The sequence below is a fragment of the Epinephelus fuscoguttatus genome, linkage group LG15, assembly GCF_011397635.1.
Source record: "Epinephelus fuscoguttatus linkage group LG15, E.fuscoguttatus.final_Chr_v1".
In the NCBI taxonomy this organism is placed as follows: Eukaryota; Metazoa; Chordata; class Actinopteri; order Perciformes; family Serranidae; genus Epinephelus; species Epinephelus fuscoguttatus.
Window position 1 is genome coordinate 332122 of NC_064766.1, and position 19204 is coordinate 351325.

A 19204-nucleotide genomic window follows, 5' to 3' on the forward strand; every position below is an offset into this window, starting at 1 on the left:
GTGGGTTTTACTGCATGTTTTACAGACTGTGGATTGCAGTAGCGCATGAATGGTTTTCCCATCTGTGATCAGCCATTTAAAAAGAGAATCTTAATAATTAAAACATAATGAATAGCTGTAGTCAGGAAAGCAGTGGCTGGAGCATGTAAGATTTTCAGTCGAATCCTGCAGAGCTGTTTATGCTGGCCCAGAGACGCCAGAAAGCTTGTATGTGTTTATTAATTTTTGTTTAGGATAAACATGTCTCAATTATATTGTATCACACACACACACACACACACACACACACACTCTGACACGCCTAGAGACACATGAAATATAATCACACAAAACCTCTATGGTAGGCTGCCATTTATTATCTATGTCACAGACTTCCTGAGAAGCAATAGGCTAAACAAATGACTTCTTGGAGTCCGACGTGTGACAGAAAAAAAGCTGTGAGTGATAAAGACGGAGAACGGGGGATGGGTTGGGGCTGTCAACGTGACATCGTTACGCTTATTACCACCCCCCACCCCCCCATTATCCCCGGTGACGTAAGCCACAAAAAGTACTTTAGCAAACCGCGAGCCAGCATCCGCAGCGCTTCATCGAGCACTTTGAACGGACTCAGCAAGAGTTTAAGAGGCGTTGTTTTTCTCGAACCTTTTGACGCACTGACAGTCTATGTAGCGGACTACACTTGTGCCACGGAAAACCGGTGTCAGCGCGCGGACAGTGAGGGAAGAGAGAACAAGCTCTGTGTCTGTCTGTTTGCTGATTGGCTGAACCGTGGCCGCTCTGCCCACCGTGTACAACACAGGGAGCTGTGCGCACATATATTGGGTGCACACGTTCGTGCCCCTTAACAGTTTACCATTCTGCCGGTACCCCGGAGGGCACGCGCGGCCGAGGAAAGCATAGAACAGCTCGAGTATTATTTCAGACAACAGAGGTAAGGCTCCGTGATGACAGGAAACTGCTACTTTTACTCCAATTATTAATAAGTAAGTAATAAGTACTACTACTGCTACATTTGTTACAGTTACTATCACAATTACTACAACTGATGTTTCTGAGACTCATAGTCATGCCCTCACATCACCCACAGCATCCAGCATAGGCAGATAGACTTTATGCTGTCCATACATACATACCTGTGTTAATGATTGATTTCACGTAATAACAGGCTGCTAACAGCGGCAGAAGCAGACTTAGTAGTGATAGTAGTGGCAACAGTAAGTTGAAATTACTAAATGGCTCTGTTACTTCATTTTGGAAAATGATGTTAACAGTCTGACAAAGGTTGAACTTTTTGTAATGTTTGTGTTTTTGTCTTTGTGTGTCAACAGTCTATGGCTGCCTCCGCACACTGCAGCTGCGTGTGGATGTTGGTGTTGGGTGCATGTGTGTCGCTGGTGGTTGGAACTGAATGCGGGAAGGAGTGCGCACTGTGCGTGTACCGTCTGCTGGGACAGCAATCCGGTTTCACCTCCCTGGTAATGTCACTGTATTTCAGTATTACTATGAAATGATTCACATTTCCAACACAGAGACAACGTATATAATTGATAAGGTGAAATCAGCAAGGTTACAGAGACAGTTTGGTGTCTTCCTCTGACCACTTCGATCATCAGTCTATTACAGAATTAAACTGAGGCAGTGTGAGGAACAGGCACAGCAGTCTGGTTTCTCCTCCTCATTTTATCAGCTATAATATATCCAGGGACCAACTAATAATGGTACTGGGCTGCTCCTTATTGAAGTCTATTATTATAATATATTAAGTAAAACACACAGTCTTTCATTACGGCGCCTCTCCTCTTTTCACACTCTCATTTCTGTGTCTTCAATTATTAGATAACTTATGACAATAGACTACTGTCCCAAAGACTTAAGAATATACTATTTTAGTCCCTTCTCCATGTTTCCCTCTGTCTGCATTCAATTCCTCCTCTGCCCTTCCTCACCCATCATCCTTTCCCATTTGATCCTTCCCCTCCTCCCTCAGCCCATATGTGGCTGGAATGATGGTAGGCTTCAAGCCAGTATGTAAAACTTAAAGGTTTTTTTTTTCCCTTTCCTTTCCTCTTACTTCTTTATTCTCTTTACTTCCCATGCCCCCTTCTCTATTTTATCTGTTTTATGTACATTTAAGTGTTCTCTCAAATCTGAAATAATTTAGATGTTGTGTCAAATGTGAATCATCAGTGTGAATCATATACATCTACATTCTGTAAATTTCACGACTTTATTTCTATATTTCACATATGATGTCTGACTGGGTTAATGCTCACCTTTGTACCTCTGCAATATCAACATCTTTGCTTATCTGATACATGTAATTGTCTTAAATGACATTGATGTAAGTGTCCAATGACAAAAACTAGACATATAGAGAAGTCATGTTTGTATAATCTTCAACAATGGAGAGGGCCCCCATCCTTTAAAAAATAATGAAGATTTTGGAAATGCCTTGAAATTCTCTGACCCACAGAATATGGATTTAGTTTGAATTCTTTACACTTTGCCCAAATGTTTCAGAGAGAAACCTGTGACTGCCGGAAGGAGGGAAAAGACAGACTGAAATCCAAATAATGTTCAATCTTGGAATCAGCCTATATTTGGTTTTTACTGTCCCTTTTCCTTCTTTTCACCATCATTGCTTTTTGTATACTTCCCATTATGGCCTCCAGAGGGTGCTGGTACCCAACACCCTCTCAGCCCCTAAATTGCCAGTATGTCCTCAGTTCAATTTTCCTGTTCATTAATTCTGTCTTCATCAGCCAGCGGCACTGAAAGCTCAGCAAGAATCCCTCCTCCCTGCCATCAAATAAGTGAAATCCAATGACACATATAAGATTTGGAGCAAGTTATCCTGGCAACATGCAGCCCCCAGGGCCCAGCGCATGCCTTTAGTCTGATTGTATTCCTGCCACCGGGGTTATATGGACTCACATAGTTAAAGGATGACTGGGATGAGTGGGTGGGGCTATGCGGGACACAACGGGGAGGCTACCATTAGACGAAGAGGATGCTGTGTCACTGGGTGAGGAACAGGCTGGGACAGATGGTTTCAACAGAGAAACTGTCTTTTCTAAGCTGTTGAGAGTAAATGAGGGATGTCATCGATAAAACAGGCTGTTGTGTTCTCCCAAAGAATCTGTTAACGATTGTAATTTCTCCCTTGTTCACTGTTTCTCTCTTTTGTGAGCACAATCTGGAGTGCAACGCACACAATATAGATGACAGAGCTTTTCCATGTGTTTCTCGCTCCATTTAAATTTCAGTAACTATTCATCAAGCACTACTGTCAAGCTTAAAGCAATTTACAATTACAGTGGGAAAATGAAGAGTGATGGATGGAATTAGCCACATAGAATACATGATTAAAAATTAATAAATTGATGGAATTTGAATTTCTTCTCGATTTGAATGCTAATGTCACAGACAACTCTCCTACCACGATAAATCTGAACAAATCCAGAGTTGACAAGTATTTCATTTTGCCGTGATTCACTTGAAGGGCTGATGGGAGAATCATTCTCAAAATTAATTATAATGAATTTTATACGGCCTAAAATGCATTTCATTCTCATGTTCTCAGATTATTAATGTCTCAAGTGAAACATTTGTAAAGAGGCATTTCATAGTGAGCGCATCACAGTCTCCTAAAACCAAAGAAGTCATCTTTAAATAGCTTTTCTTTCTTGCTAGAACCTGAATTTAGTTTATATTTATTATATTTATAATTAAACGCTACAGGATGATCAGTTTCCCGTTTAATGCATCAAAGCTTTAACATTCCTGAATAATTTCTTAAAGGAACATGGAAATATGCTTTCTTGATTTCTTTGCAAGAGTGAGATGAGAAGATCAATGTCAGTCTCATATGCCTTAAAGGTATATTCCAGAACTTAGTGTTGCACTTCCATAAAACTGGGGCACTTCTAAAAGGGAGATTTCAAAGAGGATAGTATATGAAGCAGCACAGGCCTGACTTTTAGTCCCTAATATGGGTCAAGATTCAAAAACCGGATCCTTCATTTCTCATAAAGGAACTCAGTGGTGTCTCTTCATCAGACTCTTTTTGCTTAGTAAATGTCCTCAATAAAACTCCACACTTTTTCCAAACAGCCGACTGTATACAGCTTTCTGGAGTTGTCACTGGGGTAATAAGAAATACTCAACATGTAGTGCCTCCTAAAACAGCAAAATTAGACACATTTACCCTACATGTTCAAATTAATATTTAACACTGAATATTTAACACTGAACTGACTGTACTGAATCATCATAGCCACTGACATAATCAGTAGTTTTTTAAAAGGTGAGCTCCCCTCACTGGTGACTGAGAGCCTTGTTGTCAGCTTAGCCAAAATGTTTAGTTCTATTATATTTCTGGGTACAAACTTAATGAATGACTTTGAAATCCACAGAAAAAGTCATAATGCAGTAGATCCATTGCAATGATTATTTAGCTATAAACCTGTTACACAATTCTTATACAGGCTGACTGTTGTACTAAAAGTTTGAACCAGCAACAGAAAAATAAAAAAAAAATCTTAAAGTCTTAAGTGTTCTCATCTTTAAATTAAACTGAACAAAATCATTTAAAGTGATTGTTGATGTCCATCTACATACAAAATATGTCCTGACTCCAGCTCTATATGCAACTCACACAGACAGGGTTGACATTTATCATCTCATCTCATCTCATTCTCAGAGAGAACACAAATAAATGTGGTTTCTGAAATCTCTGTGGAGCCATTTACATACCTACATAATGTAGAAAATGAAAAAATTCCTTCCCTGATTAAACCTTAGTTATTCAGGTACTGATATTTCAATAGAAGCATGGCAGCATGCTGTGCCTGGCAAACACTGTGTTGATAAGATTAACTATGAAATGTCATAATTATCAGTTAAATTTTTCCAGACATGCTCACTCGAGTGCGAGGGCGGGTTGGACAGCCAGCAGCTCCGCCTGTGCCGGGACTTCCTATTGGAGGAGGAAAACCACATTCTTATAAATACTGACCCCCATCAACAGCAGGAACAGGAAGCAGCAGGCACCATGACAGCTGACGATGAGGATGCAATATCACCGGAGCACCAGCTGGCCAAGAAGTATGGCGGCTTCATGAAGCGCTATGGTGGTTTCATGTCTCGCCGTTCATCCTCTCCAGAGGCGGTACTAGAGGATCCTGGAAACCAGGATGAGGAAGAAAATGTTCGTCTGGAGGTCCTAAAGATTCTCAATGCTGCGACTGAGCACAGTGATGAGGGTAATGGTCAGGGAGGTGAGGCAGTTAAGAGGTACGGAGGTTTCATGCGTCGGGCTGACGGAGGGGTGGCACAAGGCGACATGCTGGAAGCAGTGTTAGGCCGTGGGCTCAAGAAGCGCTATGGAGGGTTCATGAGGCGTGTGGGCAGGCCTGAGTGGCTGGTGGACAGCAGCAAGAGTGGGGGGATGTTGAAACGGGCCTGGGAGAATGGCAGCGAGCTACAGAAGAGGTATGGGGGGTTCATGGACTAGGAAGCCACAGCTATGACCCCTCACAACCCCCATCCAACCCAACCCCTCCCTTCAACCAGTCACCTTGTAATCTGGACTTGTTGGCCTGCCCCCTCAGCTTTGTATAATGTGCTGCTGCTGACTTCATTGATTCAGTTGCTTCTGTATTGATTAAAAAGATAAACATGAATCATTCAGATGTACACAATTTATCTGGTCTGTTTTTGGTTTTCCTTATGATACTATTTATTAAAAGAATGTGTTGATTGAGGTGTGTTGGTCGAGGGTATGATTTTTTTTTAAAAAAGTACCATGTTCAAGTGTGTGTGTGTGTGTGTGTGTGTGTGTGTGTGTGTGTGAAGAAGAAGAAGCAGAAGAAGAGGGAGCCACAGTTAGGTCAGGGGCTCTCTTTTAACATTAAAATAGGCGGATATTTGCCGTATAAGTGTATCAGCACAGCATATAACATAAAATGTGTTGCTTTCGTGTTTTCCATGAAACTGCTACTCTAACAAAAGCATGAGAGATGTTAGGCAAATACAGCAAATTGTGCTGACAATTCATTGTAGAATGAATTGGACATGATTCTTAATGATAGATCATGTTGTATATCCATCTTTACTGAGGCACACATACATCGATCAGCCAAAACATTAAAACTACTGACAGTTTAAGTGAATAACATTGATCAGCTTGTAACAATGCAATGTTCTGTTGGGAAACCTTGGGTTCTGATGCTCATGTGGTTGCCACCTGACATGCTCCACCCACCTGAACACCAGTGCAGAACAGGCACCCCCCCCTTATAGCAGTGACATGCCCCAGTAGCATCATCTTCTGACCACTTAAAAAACGCTTTAACATGACAAGTCACATTCACACATTCACACACTGAGTCACAACCACCCCTGATGATTAGGGTATTATGTTTGTTGTCTGACGTCCAATAGTGGACACTGCTTAAAGAGATTTTAGAAAGTTATTCAAACTGAGACCATAAAAGTGGATATGACAAAAATAGGAGTCTGAAACAAACGGCCACTGTGCAGCACAGAATGATACGGATTCTCCATTCTGTTTTGCAGCAACAACTGCTGCTGCTGTCAAAATTAGCTCTAATGCATTTTGTATGTTAGTACGTGTTTATGCATATACGTACATGTTTACTAAAACTCACAATGCTGAAAGGATGAGGAAGAATTTTAACATGTCTAAGCCCTGCATGTGTATACCAATCTTACTTAGAGAGCATGACATAGTTTTGTCAACAATTAGTTCATTCAAACTGTCAGCTGTACCCACTGAGCCGCCATGATCCTGGTTTATACCAGGAAAACGATTAACAGTTAAAAATAAGGAAATATCTTAAAACAAATGAGATACAGCTGAACTTACTAATCCAATCAACCATGGGAGGTTAAATGAGGTTTTGATGAGCAGGTCATCAAATGATGGCCTGTACAACTGAGATATGCATAATTTCCCACTCTCTCTCCATCAATTTCTTATCAAAACATCAAAGATTAACATTGCACATGAAAAATTAATATATTAGCTAGCTAACTTATTTTCACCCACAGCATGTGCAACTTACTTCAATACAGGGATTCCCCCAAAAAAGTTGTTAAGTCAAGTGGCAAGTATCTTTTGATGGGGCATGCAGTACCTACAGCAGTGTAGTTGTAACAAATGTAGTGAACAATGTAGTGAAGTAAAAGGTAAAAAAAAAAAAAAAAAGTGAATTACTGTGATGGACTTGGGGCTCATCCTACTCTCCAATGTGCTATGTGTGAGCTCAGTCCTGCGTGTTCTTTAATGAAGCAATAGGAGAAGATATTCGGTCTCAGTTAATGTAGTTTATTAAGCAGTAAAGGAATAAAATTACAGAGCTCTGGGTCTCAACTTCACGTCCCTGACGAACAACAAAGGTGTGTCAGTTCACGAAGTCTGACCTCCTGTCCTTTCCCTGAACCAGTATATTTGAGCGTAACAGAGTGTCATTGTGCACGCAAGGCGTTGTCCTCTTCTCATTGGCAGTTCCACTTCCTCCTTCACCACACCACGCCCCTGCCTCGTGTTAATCTGACTCCTTCCCGCTGACAGTGGGGGCGTGGTTCCTGTTTTGAAAGACAAGAGAACAACACAACTCCCTACACGTGCTGTACCTTACTATCTGTTCATCACTTTCTATTCTTACTACCATATATGAAACTAATGATCTAAGCGTTGCAGTATGTGCTCCTCAGACTTCATGTCTCTTCCTCTCCTGTACTTCTCCACTTCTGCAAAGCAAACACATTCAGATCAGCTGAAATCATCTCAGTATTCTCATTGTTCACACATCTAAAATTTATATAGTGAAACACAACTGATAGTAAAACATATAAAATCCTTCTATTCCCAACAACTGGCTCAAAAATATACTGAAGTAAAGAGTAAAAATAATGAAATGAAAGAGCAAAGACTGGAACAGTGTCTCACACTAACTAGTATAAAATGGAAATACTTAAGTAAATTACAAGTACCTCAGAATTGTACTTAGAAAATGTACTTCGTTACATTCCACCACAGTTAATAAAAATACATTCAATTGTGTTTCCAATTCTTGTCAAAAAATGTTAAAGGATAGCAGTAATGAAGCATTCTTTTTTTTTAATCAATACCAATAATTATTTTTTAAAAAAACTACTTTTATTAACTACTTATATTTTTAACATTTCAAGTCCCAATTAATTTGGAAAATAAACAGTTTTTGAGGTGTTTTTCAGTAATTATAACATGCACTTTGAATGAATGAAAATTAAGAGTCCGGAGTGCATAAAAAACATTGAAACAAAGTTTGTTTATTTAAAAAAGATATCCCTGGAGAAGTTCCCCCAGACCCCCCTACAGAGGTCTGGACTAAGCCCAGAATGTCCTCAAACCCTAGAAACGGCCCTGGGATACATCAACACCATCATGTCCCAGAGCTATCTCTCAGAAACCGTGCGCATTCCTTTCAAGACAATGTTCAGGAATTAGATTAAAATGCATGCAGAAAGAAAAATAATGCATACAAGAGGGACAATAAAGAGCTCTACAGATCCACCATTTCAGAATTTCAGGGGGAATTTTGGAAAACTAAGGCCCACTACAAAGACAAGCTGGAAAGCAAACTCCAGGACAGGGACAGCAGAGGTGTATGGCAGGGTCTGCAAACTGTAATGATAACCCCAGGCTCCATGATGAACTTCATGAATTCTACTGATGTTTTCATAATATCTCATCCTGTCGACAAGAGTCTGGTTACTGTGGAAGTCCCCCTGGGTCCCCCATTTGTGATTGAGGGCAGGTGTCTGCTGTGTAATCAGAAAAGCAGCAAAGCTGCAGGCCCTGATCTTGTGTCCTCAGTACTTAAAATGGACAGACTTCTGTCCTGACTGGTGTTTTTAATTACTATATCAACCAGTGTAAAGTACCAGCCAAGCGGCAACCTCCAGGGCTGACGAGTGAAGCCAATGTGGAAGTGCCAAAAAGTGCAATTCATCGACTGGCCACTTGAGGCTGGCTCCAAAACAGAGCAAATGCCCATAGACTCCCATGTTAAAATGCCTAACTTTACAGCTAAAATAACCATGTTTATAGCCTGGTTTAAATAGGCTAACAGTTTTGACTGTGCAGGGGGTGATTTTTTTTAAATAACAATCACGTTTGAATGTTATTAAGGCTTAAATTTCTGCATAAGTAAGGGCGTGGCCACTTTGACTGGCGGGCTGTCAGCTGGGCCTCACTGCAAGCCACTCAACTTGACCTCCTTGCCATGTTTTGGGGTGCTGGAGCCAGCTGGTTGGAGATTTGTTTTTTTGTACAAATATCAGACAAATAATATGGCTTGCTGTGCAGATAATTGTACCAACTGACCGTCCAAGACACCAGTGCTCCAGTTTTTTGGTAAGTGACATTTTATTATCATTTTATTTTAATTTAATGCTATTTAGCAGGTATCGTTTTTTTTGTCTGGCTTGTTAGCTTGGCTTGTTAGCTTAGCTCGTTATCTCATTATGTAGCTGCTGACCAGCAAGACCCGAAGTCAAAAGGTAATACTGAAGTCTGTTCACAAACCTTGTCAATCGTCCCCGCATTGGCAGCTGCCTTCCACCTGCATCTCTAGGTGGTGCCAGAGAAGATGATCATCATGTGTGGATGCTACACATGGAGGTGGTGCAGGTCCCCCTCCTCTGCTGTGATGAAGCTGACACTTGAGATATCTCCCAGGTCATTCCCATCACAGTGGATGAGGATGATAATTCATAACTGCTCTGGCTCGTAGAGACTGGATGAAGAAGGGGAGAAGGCTCTTTCACCTTAGAACACTCAGTTGGAATCAGTGGATGTAGATATCATCAACACCAAGGTTGTTCCGTATGATCTTTGTAGCTCTCTTAGCCTACTGCCAGACGTGGCTATCTCCAGTGATCCAGACAGTGGCTGGATGGGGGAAAAAAAACTCTAATAGTGAGGACTGTATCATATGTTAGGCTACTGAGAAAAATAACAAAAGAAATATCATGTATCAGATGAGCTCCATGCAGTTATCTGAAAATACAGTATTCCTTCAGTTCAGAAGTAAAAACAAAAGTCTGCTGTATAGTTTTACACTAAACAGTGCTAGAAAAGTAACTAATACTCACTTATACAGCTTTGTGTGGATGAATATGAAGTGATGCTGCGCTCAATATTGTTACCTTTATCAAATCAAAAGAGAAAGAGAGAATCATTCCAACAGATGTTTTTGATAACTGTCATCAACACTGAAATGAGCAGGATCTGCATGCAAAAAATAGCCTACAAACACTGACCTTAACCAAAGAACTTTAAAATTAACACACACTCACTAAACATCAATGTAAAGGGTCTGATCTGGTCAGCAGCCCTGCAGGAAAGAGGAAGACTGTGTGAGAGAGCACAACTTTTCTACTGTGTGCCTGGTGACGTTACAGAGTCACTTGACACTGTAAATGTACTGTCCAATCAAGTTTGGAGACTAGTCTCTCACTGAGGTCTGAGGTGGCATCCTGTGGAGACGGGTGTCAAATAACGGTTCTTTGTTGAAGCACACACCCCATTTCTGTCCAAAAGTATTTAAGGACACCTGATGCATTCGCTTTCTCTTTCACAGATTTCTCACACAGGTTTACCTCATTGTAAAAGTAAGACAAACACTCGGTTTGATTGTATCAAATAATCAACTCACCATGGATCCAGAACTGCAGATCAATCCTTCTGATCAAGACAAAATACACCCGAAAGCAATTATCCTTGAGTCATTCTATTCCCACAGCAGTCAGACTACAGACATACTTCCAGGCAGAGCCGCAAGCATTCCGCAGCTCCCATACCTAGGCCTCGCCAGCTCCTCTATTCCATCTGCCCTACAAAATCTCAGTCGATCCTCTCCTCCATCCACGAGGGCCAGGAATTGTGGTTGTCATCAGTATGGCGCATGCATGCTCTCCACCTGACCTATCACCGCTGTTGGGATTCACAGGACCACAGAGATCATTTGGTAAAATCTAAACGGAACATTTGAAGGCTTTTTCCTCTGCATGCTCTTTGTCTTCAAACAAAGAGAGGTCTCACCTCACACCTCAGTGAGACTCAAGTCCCAAAACTTGATTGGACAGGACCTTTACAGTCAGTACGTTTACATGCAGAGCTTAATCGAGCTATGCTCAAAATTCGATTTTGGCATCTAATCGGACGTCTGTCCTTGTCCCAGTTTACATGCAACTGAGAAAATCGAATTACTGACGGGAACGTGCCCTCCTCCTCAACACTAGGTGGCAATATGCGTCATTTCAGTGGGTTAATACTGCCCCCTTCCCGGTTGACCTATTACGTCACTTAATAATAGACAACTGGAGTCAGGCAGCAGACCGGCATTTTCAGACAACAGCAAGATGGATAATCGTACAGCTTTGTTTATCTCGTACGTAATGTACGTGTTACTGATTGTGCAGATAAGGTGCACGCTATCCCTCATGGTCATAGTGATTTCGAGAGGCAGACAAGAACGTTGTATGCTGTTGGAGGGCTACAACAATAGCATGTCTTGTCTGTTCCGGGGTCATACACCAGCGTGGGTGGTGTGGAGCATGCGCACATGCATTGTCTAGTTTAACTCTGAATAAGGCGTATACATGCCGGAGAAAATTGAATTCCAATTGCATTATCTGGGTGTCTTAATCGGAGTTGGAGAACTCCGATATTAGTCGGAGTAACGCGTTTACATGCACTTCAGTTGTCCAGTTATAGTCGGATTAAGGCAATAATTTGTTTTTTTCAAGTGTCATGTGAACGTACTGACATGACATGTGACAGGCATCTGTACAAGGTCTGCTCCCTTCAGACAACCCACTCTTACTCAGGAACTGCGGAGCAGCCCACACCTCTTTCCGGCTGGGCCTGGAACAGCCCAGGGGCCCAGACCCTTGCTCCGTATCCCCAAACCACTAAAGGGAGGGCAATTGATCATGGACTCTCTTGCAAACACAAGGTTTGCAACAAGCTTTCCAGTAACAAGGAACTAAGTGAGTTAGCACCCAGGGTCTAACTCCGCTAAACCCTGAGCGACCAGCTTCCTCGTAATTTCACTTTGGAACAAAGGACACAACAAAGACTGCAGCTGGAACCACCTTCCTAGCCTTCTTTTGCCGGCTAACAAAGCAGCACACCACTAAGTGACTCTTTCTCCCATCCACTCAAGGATCGATAATGTAACAACTGGGCATAGTTTATCACAACTTTACAGGCTAAGTAAGACTGTTTTACTTGTTGTATGTGATTTAATGCTGTCATTGGGTTATTGTCGTGATAGTTTGCAGTTAGGTCACTGATTAGTTGGCTTCGCCAAAGCTAAGTGTTTAGTTTGCTAATACTGTTCACAAACAGATTCTTGCACACAACTAAACAATCTCTGCACTAATCCAGACTGTTTTGCAACACAAATCACATTGACATGGACTCATTAACAAATAGACTTTCAACAGAGCTACACCCAACCAGGCATCTCAAAGTTCTTTTCCTTTGTCTTTGTTCTGACCACACGAACAGACAAACACCTCCCCCGACCTGAAGCCAGCTTTGATTCGGCCATTTGTATTCCTCTGTTGTCAGCCATTTTATTTTGTAGACCAAATGGCTTTGATCACCACACCTGCCTTTGTCTTTCTCTTCTTTCTCTCTCTCTCTCTCTCTCTCTCTCTCACACACACACACACACACACACACACACACACACATATACACACCAAGCTTGTATATCGTTAGTTAGAATTTGTGTGTTTTGGTTTGCTTTGCTAGTTTGTGAATAAATTCTTTGGAATCATACCTGCTGTCTGTTTAATGTTGTACAAGTTTGAATGAATAGTCAACCTCTGCTGTGTCAAGAACTCCGAGATCCTTCAGGTGTTACTGTTAATTTTGGTTGTTGTCATTCATTTAATTATTAATCAAAAATCCAAATTAACAGTTTAGCGTATTTTATGAGACTGATACCTTTAACTGGCTATCATTTTTCCCTTTACAGGAATGGTGCCCCACAAGGTGATTTAATGTTAAGTAAGTCACATTATTTAACATAATTATTAATTATTATTAATAATTATTAATTATTTCCGATAGCCAATTAAATCCCTACATATTTGGTGCCGCTTGGTGAGACCTAATATATTGATCCCAATATATTTGGTGCCGCCGTGTGAGACCTAAAATTATGTTCCCAAAATATATATGTTGATCCCAACATATTTGGTGCCCCTTGGTGAGGCCTAATATGTTGATCCCAACACCGCGCACTCATGGTGTGGCCATCTCCACACAACAGCATTCTCCACATCACAATCCAAACCGGACATCAGAGACCAGGCGGCGGACAGTCTTCAATGCATCCCGAAAGAAAAAGGAATTCCCTTCAACTGCAGCCACAAGCCAGGTTCCAGCCCCGTGCCACTCCATTAAATGCCATACCTACGGAAATCCAGCATCTAGGGATCCTCCCCAGAGACATCCATGTCTAGGATTGCCGTCCATGATGTCACAGTGACTCCACCCCCTCGAGGGCAGCAGCCAGTACCATTAGCTCCCACAAGCAGGGAGCCAGGTTGTATAGTTTAGAGTTTTAAGTTACTCATTGTCATATGCAATTAAAAGAAGAAATTGTTGTTTCTTTATTTGTTGTTTGGCTAACAGCAATCTCAAATCTCAGGTTCCTTCTACCAATTCTCATAATCTCTCAAGTAGCCATTCAGTTTGTGAACAGGGCAAATAGATCAGTGGTCCTCTCACCACTGCAACACTCATTATACAGCAAGGACTGTATTTCACACTTTGTAAAGTGTAAAGTAACTGTAAAGTTGACTAAGTTTGCTGATGATAAAACTAGTGTGGAGCTGATTTCATGTTATGATGAGACAGCCTACAGGACTGAGGTCTCCTGTCTGGTCGACTGGTGTAGCATTAACAATCTGGAACTGAACTTCAGCATCAACTAATGGTGGACCTCCATGAAAAGCTCCTACCCCCTACTGAAGTGCAAATCCCAACAACAAATAGGAAAACACAATAACAAGTCAAAAAACACAACGACAAATAGGAAAACACAACAAATTAAAAAAAACAATGACAAATAGGAAAACACAACAACAAAGAACAAAACACAACAAAAAATAAGAAAACACAATAGTAAATTACAAAACATAACAACAAATCACAAAACACATCAACAAATTACAAAACTCAACAACAAATTGCAAAACAAATTAACAAAAGAGAAAACACGAAAACAAATGACAAACATAATGACAAAACAGAAACCACAACCACAAAGCAGAAACCACATTAGACATTAACTTCTACTGGAAAAGGTAGGTACCTGCTATTGACAAGGATCGTCACTGATTGGACGGATGCACTGTCCGTCTTTTTAACAGGAAGGAAATGTACCATAGGCCTTCATTTGGCGCTGGTGTGCCGGATTAACTAGTGTGTGAATTAACTGGTGAAAGAGACAGATGTATGGTAGGCATTCATTTAAAGCTACTCTTACCTTTCTTGCATTTCACACAGCACTTAGAAAAAATTTGAACATCCACAACTCCCGCCTCCCTCCAACGTCCAATCCCCCTCCTCCTGCAACTCCACCTCGCACCAAAGGCCTACTCCTCCCTTCTCCATTACGTCCTCATTATGTCTATGATAGACGTAGGTGTTGGCAAGGTAACGTTAGTGTAGGAGCGTACAACATTCCTAAACTCTCCAGATTCTGGACTACAAGTAAATAGACAATGAGAAGGCCACAGGCGAGGGTCAAATGTTTATTACCCTGCCCCCGAGCTTACTCCGATCAGGAGGGACGTGTCCTCCAGACACCCGGGTGCCAAAAGCGGGGGATAAAGAGTTAATTTGAGGTAGCTACCTCAAATGCTTTTTAAGTCAATAACTTGTAAACAAGATTGATAAGTTGCAAAATTCAATTTCAATTTCAACTGTTAACCCCTCATCTGCCATCTTGTGGTGGAGTTAAGAAGAGTTCCCTTAAGGAAGTCCACATTATAGTTAGAATTAAAATATAACTGGGGTTATTAATCAACTTGTTTGCATGAATATGTGCTTCTTCATTTTGTTTTTCATTATATATTGCAACTATAGGTTAGTCTAGAGTGTGTGTATTTGAGGTAACCTAGTTTATACGTGTACTCCACTTATATACGCGGCATAATAATTGTATTTTAATTTAATTTGTATTCTTAATTGGATGTTAAGAATCAATTTTGACCATAATGGGCCTAACATATCAGAGTATAAGACCTCATATAAGAAAAGCATTAAGTTTCCTCCAAAATAAAATAATGAGCCTATTTTACAACTAGAGAGGCCGCCTTATCAAATCCGCCCAGTTTGGCCAGATAAATACGAGTGCGCTCGATGCGGCTCCCTCTCTTGCTCTCTTGTTTTCTGTTACTCTCTTGTTGTGCTCTTCTTCATTTTAGTCTCTTGCTTTTATGTTTTGCATACGCTCTTTCGTTTTTACTTTATCTACTTGCTTTTGTGTATCTTATGTTTTTAACCAGTTAAGTTTGGTTCCTGCATAACTCTTTTGTGCTCACGATCAAAGTTATTTTAAACATTTAAATTTTGCTTATCCAGTTTTCTTTTATCTCCAGTGTTTCCAACATTTTTGCGCGTTAATAGTAACTTCGACAACAATATCAAACGGCCAACAATATTGTTTTCACCATTATTATAAGCGAGTAATCATAAAGAAGTGGACCAGCACCTGCTGACCGACCTCTTCACCCCAGATTCATCGGAACCAGAGGCTACCAGCCACTCATAACTGTGGTTCTTGTGCCAAACCCAAAGACTCTCTGCAGCGCAAGGGAAACGATGTTTGGGGCCACCTGCAGGACATCGCAGACTTAACCGCTCCCTCACTGCTGTGTGCCAGCCAGCTTCATTCAGCTGGAAAGTCCGGGAGCTGCGAAGTGACAGTCCGGGGCCCCAAGAGGAGCTTTGCCTTTGATCCCCGCTGCTAAAAAGTAGGCAAAGAACTTCCATAACATGAGTAAGCCGCTGTGCAGTGAAGAGTGAAGTCAAGCAGGAGGCTTAGTTAATTAACCTGACCTTAATTTAGGTTTCATTAGATAAATGATTTTGCGCATCCCTGCGTTCCCAATTTATCTATAGGCCTAGTCATACTCTCCCACTATCGCCAAACTAAATAACTCACACAAGTGTTACCTCTCATTTCAATCCATCCATAGGCGTAGGATTGGGTAGGGATGGTAGGGACACGTCCCTACCAATATTTTCTGTATTGTCCCTACCAATATAAACACTGGCTGTTGGCATCCGCTCAATATGGTACACAAAGGGTTAACCATCGTTGGTGTCTACCCGGCTCTAACCTCGTATTGCTCATCGATTGGCTCTACTGTTATTTTGGTAACATGTGATTGGTCCTCCCCAGCGCCACTCTCTCCACTGACTTTGTGGGTGCACGTCACCGTACAGTTCACGGCAGTTCATGAGGGAACGACACATACATGTGCCTCACCGTCAGCACTCCACACCGGAGCGGCAAGTGTGAACGCACCCCAGTGATCTGTGACTGTCTATGGTCCTGATATATCGCGCACACAGCGTACATTTCAAATTCGCATTCTAGAAACAAACACGTGCAGATTTCGCGGCTGAAAAATGAAACGCCAGCAGGCCCAGCACCAACAACAGTCGTTGATGAACTGGATGAAAAGGAAGAAAACAGATGTGAGTCGGTTGGTTCAGTAAATATGCTAAAAAAGTCGTATTTTCTGCAAACACCAGTTGATGTTAGACTAACTGAATGGCGTTCCTTGGCAACTCTTTGCTAGATAATGAGATGCTAATGAGCTAATACTAGCTGAGCTAAGTTTGACAACTATTAGATCAATATTATATGCCAGAGAACATGAAATTCCACTTCACAGGCTCCGTCAACAATCATAGATGTCATGCAGTGATGACACAGTTCAAATTAATGTTTGTAGTAAGATGACATGATAGAAACAGTATGAATAAATAAAGTGTAAGCACTATAGCTCCTTCAGTGACAGTCTTCAGCATCCATGTTGTGTGAAGGAGAGACTTAGGAGAATAGAGATCCACTGCTCCCAGTAAAAACACCAAAACTGAGCCATATTTATGTAATAGATATTGGGTGTAGGTGCAACATTTTGCACACAGTTGTATTATAATGATTTTGGAACATTTACATTTTTGTTGATTTATTTTATTTATGTTTAACATGATGAAGCTGACTAACTTGTGTTGACATTATGGCTGTTCTTTTGCCTATATACATTCAGATGTTGTTTAATGAATTACACAGTTGTACAGTATATTTTCCTCAGGCTACAACAATCAAAATCTATGACTGTTGCATCTCAAATTGCCCCACTGTTCACATGTCTTGCATCAATATATTTTTTTGTCAGATGACAAGTAATAGAGAGCCTGGAGGAGATGGAGGAGATGGAGTGGGAGAGGCAGGAAGGGAGACAGAAGGAAATGGAAGAGAGACAGGAGGAGATAGAGGAGAGACAGGAGCCTCACAGGTGAGATTGAATCGTGAAGGAAAGGTAACTGAGGAAAACATGATGGACGAGGACCAGGCAACAGTGGAAGAGCAGGTAGTCTCTTTTCTGGAGACCAGGAAGATTGCTGTAGACCGCAATTTTATAGAAGCTTGCCACCCTCTCCCACAAAGAAACACCACCCAACCACCGGCCATCATCCTCAGATTCACCAACAGGAAATATAAGATTGGGCTCCTAAAGCAATGGAAGCTATTAAGAGGAACAAATGTGTATCTAAATGAGCATCTGAAATATCTGAAAATGCTGATATTGCAAAGAAAGCACGGTTCCTTCGCAAACAGGGAAAAATTCAGTCAACATGGACCTCCAACTGCAAGACATTCATAAAACTCAATGGCTCACCCGAGGAAGCGAAGGTTAAAATCATTAGAGAGCTGAATGAGCTAGCTGTGTGTCAATGACTCCGAAGTCTAATATGGATGTTTTTGATTGTCTGTGGTTTTTCATCATCATAATAATGTGACAAATTGCACATCATGTTGTCCAGTTACCTACCACCCATAAATGTTGGGGTGTCTATCCCCCATGAAATTGATTATTTAACTTTCAACCCATTTGAGTTATATACTGACAATAGCGGTATCTGTGATGAATTTTTCAACCCTGATATAAATCTTTTAAACTCAAACAATATTATACACTCTTGTGAATATTTCTCAGAAGATCAGTTTAATGATAAATGATTTTCTCTTTCTTAATTCTTCAGCTTCCCTCATCGACAACATCTTATTCAATTCTCTGGACTTCTAAATTACCTCAGGTTTATTAATGTCAGATATTTCAGACCATCTCCCTGTATTTCAGATAATACATACCAAAGGAAATTATAGATGCAATAACTCTGATCACTCGCAAGCTAAATATTACAAATTTACTAAACAGTACATGGAGTCCTTTAAGTCCTCGATCAGTGTCGTGTCCTGGGATGAGGTTCTCAAGTTACAAGATGCTAATGAAGCCTATCAGCTATTTTTAATTCAATTCTGGGGACTTGCTTTCCATTGGTCACCTCAAAAAAACAGAATAACTCATCCAAAGGGAAATCCTGGATAATGGATGACCTAAAAAAGTGCTCTCGCAAGAAAAATAAACTATATAGGAAAGCTATTAGTAACCCCACTTCTGAAAATTTGGAAATATACAAGAAATATAAAAATAAATTTACTCTATCATTAAGGAAGGTAAAAAAACATACTATGCCAGTAAGTTTACTCAAGCTTCTAATGACATTAAGTCAACCTGGAACCTCATCAACCAATTACTTAATCGCAAAAAACCTCCAGCTGTTGTACCTGCTGAGATGTTAGGAAAGGATAGATCTCTTTGTGACCCGAGAGATATAGCTGAGGGTTTCAATTAGTTTTTTGTCAATGTGAGCTCTTTCCTTGGCATCTAGCATAAAGGACTCTGATGTGAACCCATGTAGTTTTATTAAAGGTACATTTTCACCACTTTGTGGTTTTTATCCTCCCAGTGCTGAAGAAGTGTATGAAATTATTAAGAACCTAAAGAACTCCGCCCATGGTCATGA

At 40.9% G+C, this 19204-nt stretch overlaps 1 protein-coding gene across 2 annotated transcripts; it reads left to right on the forward strand.

Annotated features, from left to right (window-relative positions):
- Positions 1-569: 569 nt before the first annotated feature.
- LOC125902836 (proenkephalin-A-like) lies at positions 570-5712 on the forward strand. 2 transcript variants are annotated; one of them, XM_049599468.1, is made up of 3 exons: positions 570-986; positions 1332-1478; positions 4919-5712. In XM_049599468.1, exons 2-3 carry the CDS (start codon positions 1335-1337, stop codon positions 5516-5518), a joined length of 744 nt encoding a protein of 247 aa, XP_049455425.1. In that variant the 5' UTR covers positions 570-986; positions 1332-1334; the 3' UTR covers positions 5519-5712. The 2 variants fall into 2 exon arrangements, with proteins under 2 accessions (XP_049455425.1, XP_049455424.1); XM_049599467.1 differs by having other exon boundaries at positions 570-934.
- Positions 5713-19204: the final 13492 nt, after the last annotated feature.

Bases quoted from the DNA above. Each gene is read 5' to 3' on its own strand.
- LOC125902836 (XM_049599468.1), top strand. From the start codon at position 1,335: ATGGCTGCCTCCGCACACTGCAGCTGCGTGTGGATGTTGGTGTTGGGT. The intron at 1,479-4,918 runs GTAATGTCACTG...AAATTTTTCCAG, and splicing joins AATCCGGTTTCACCTCCCTG to ACATGCTCACTCGAGTGCGA.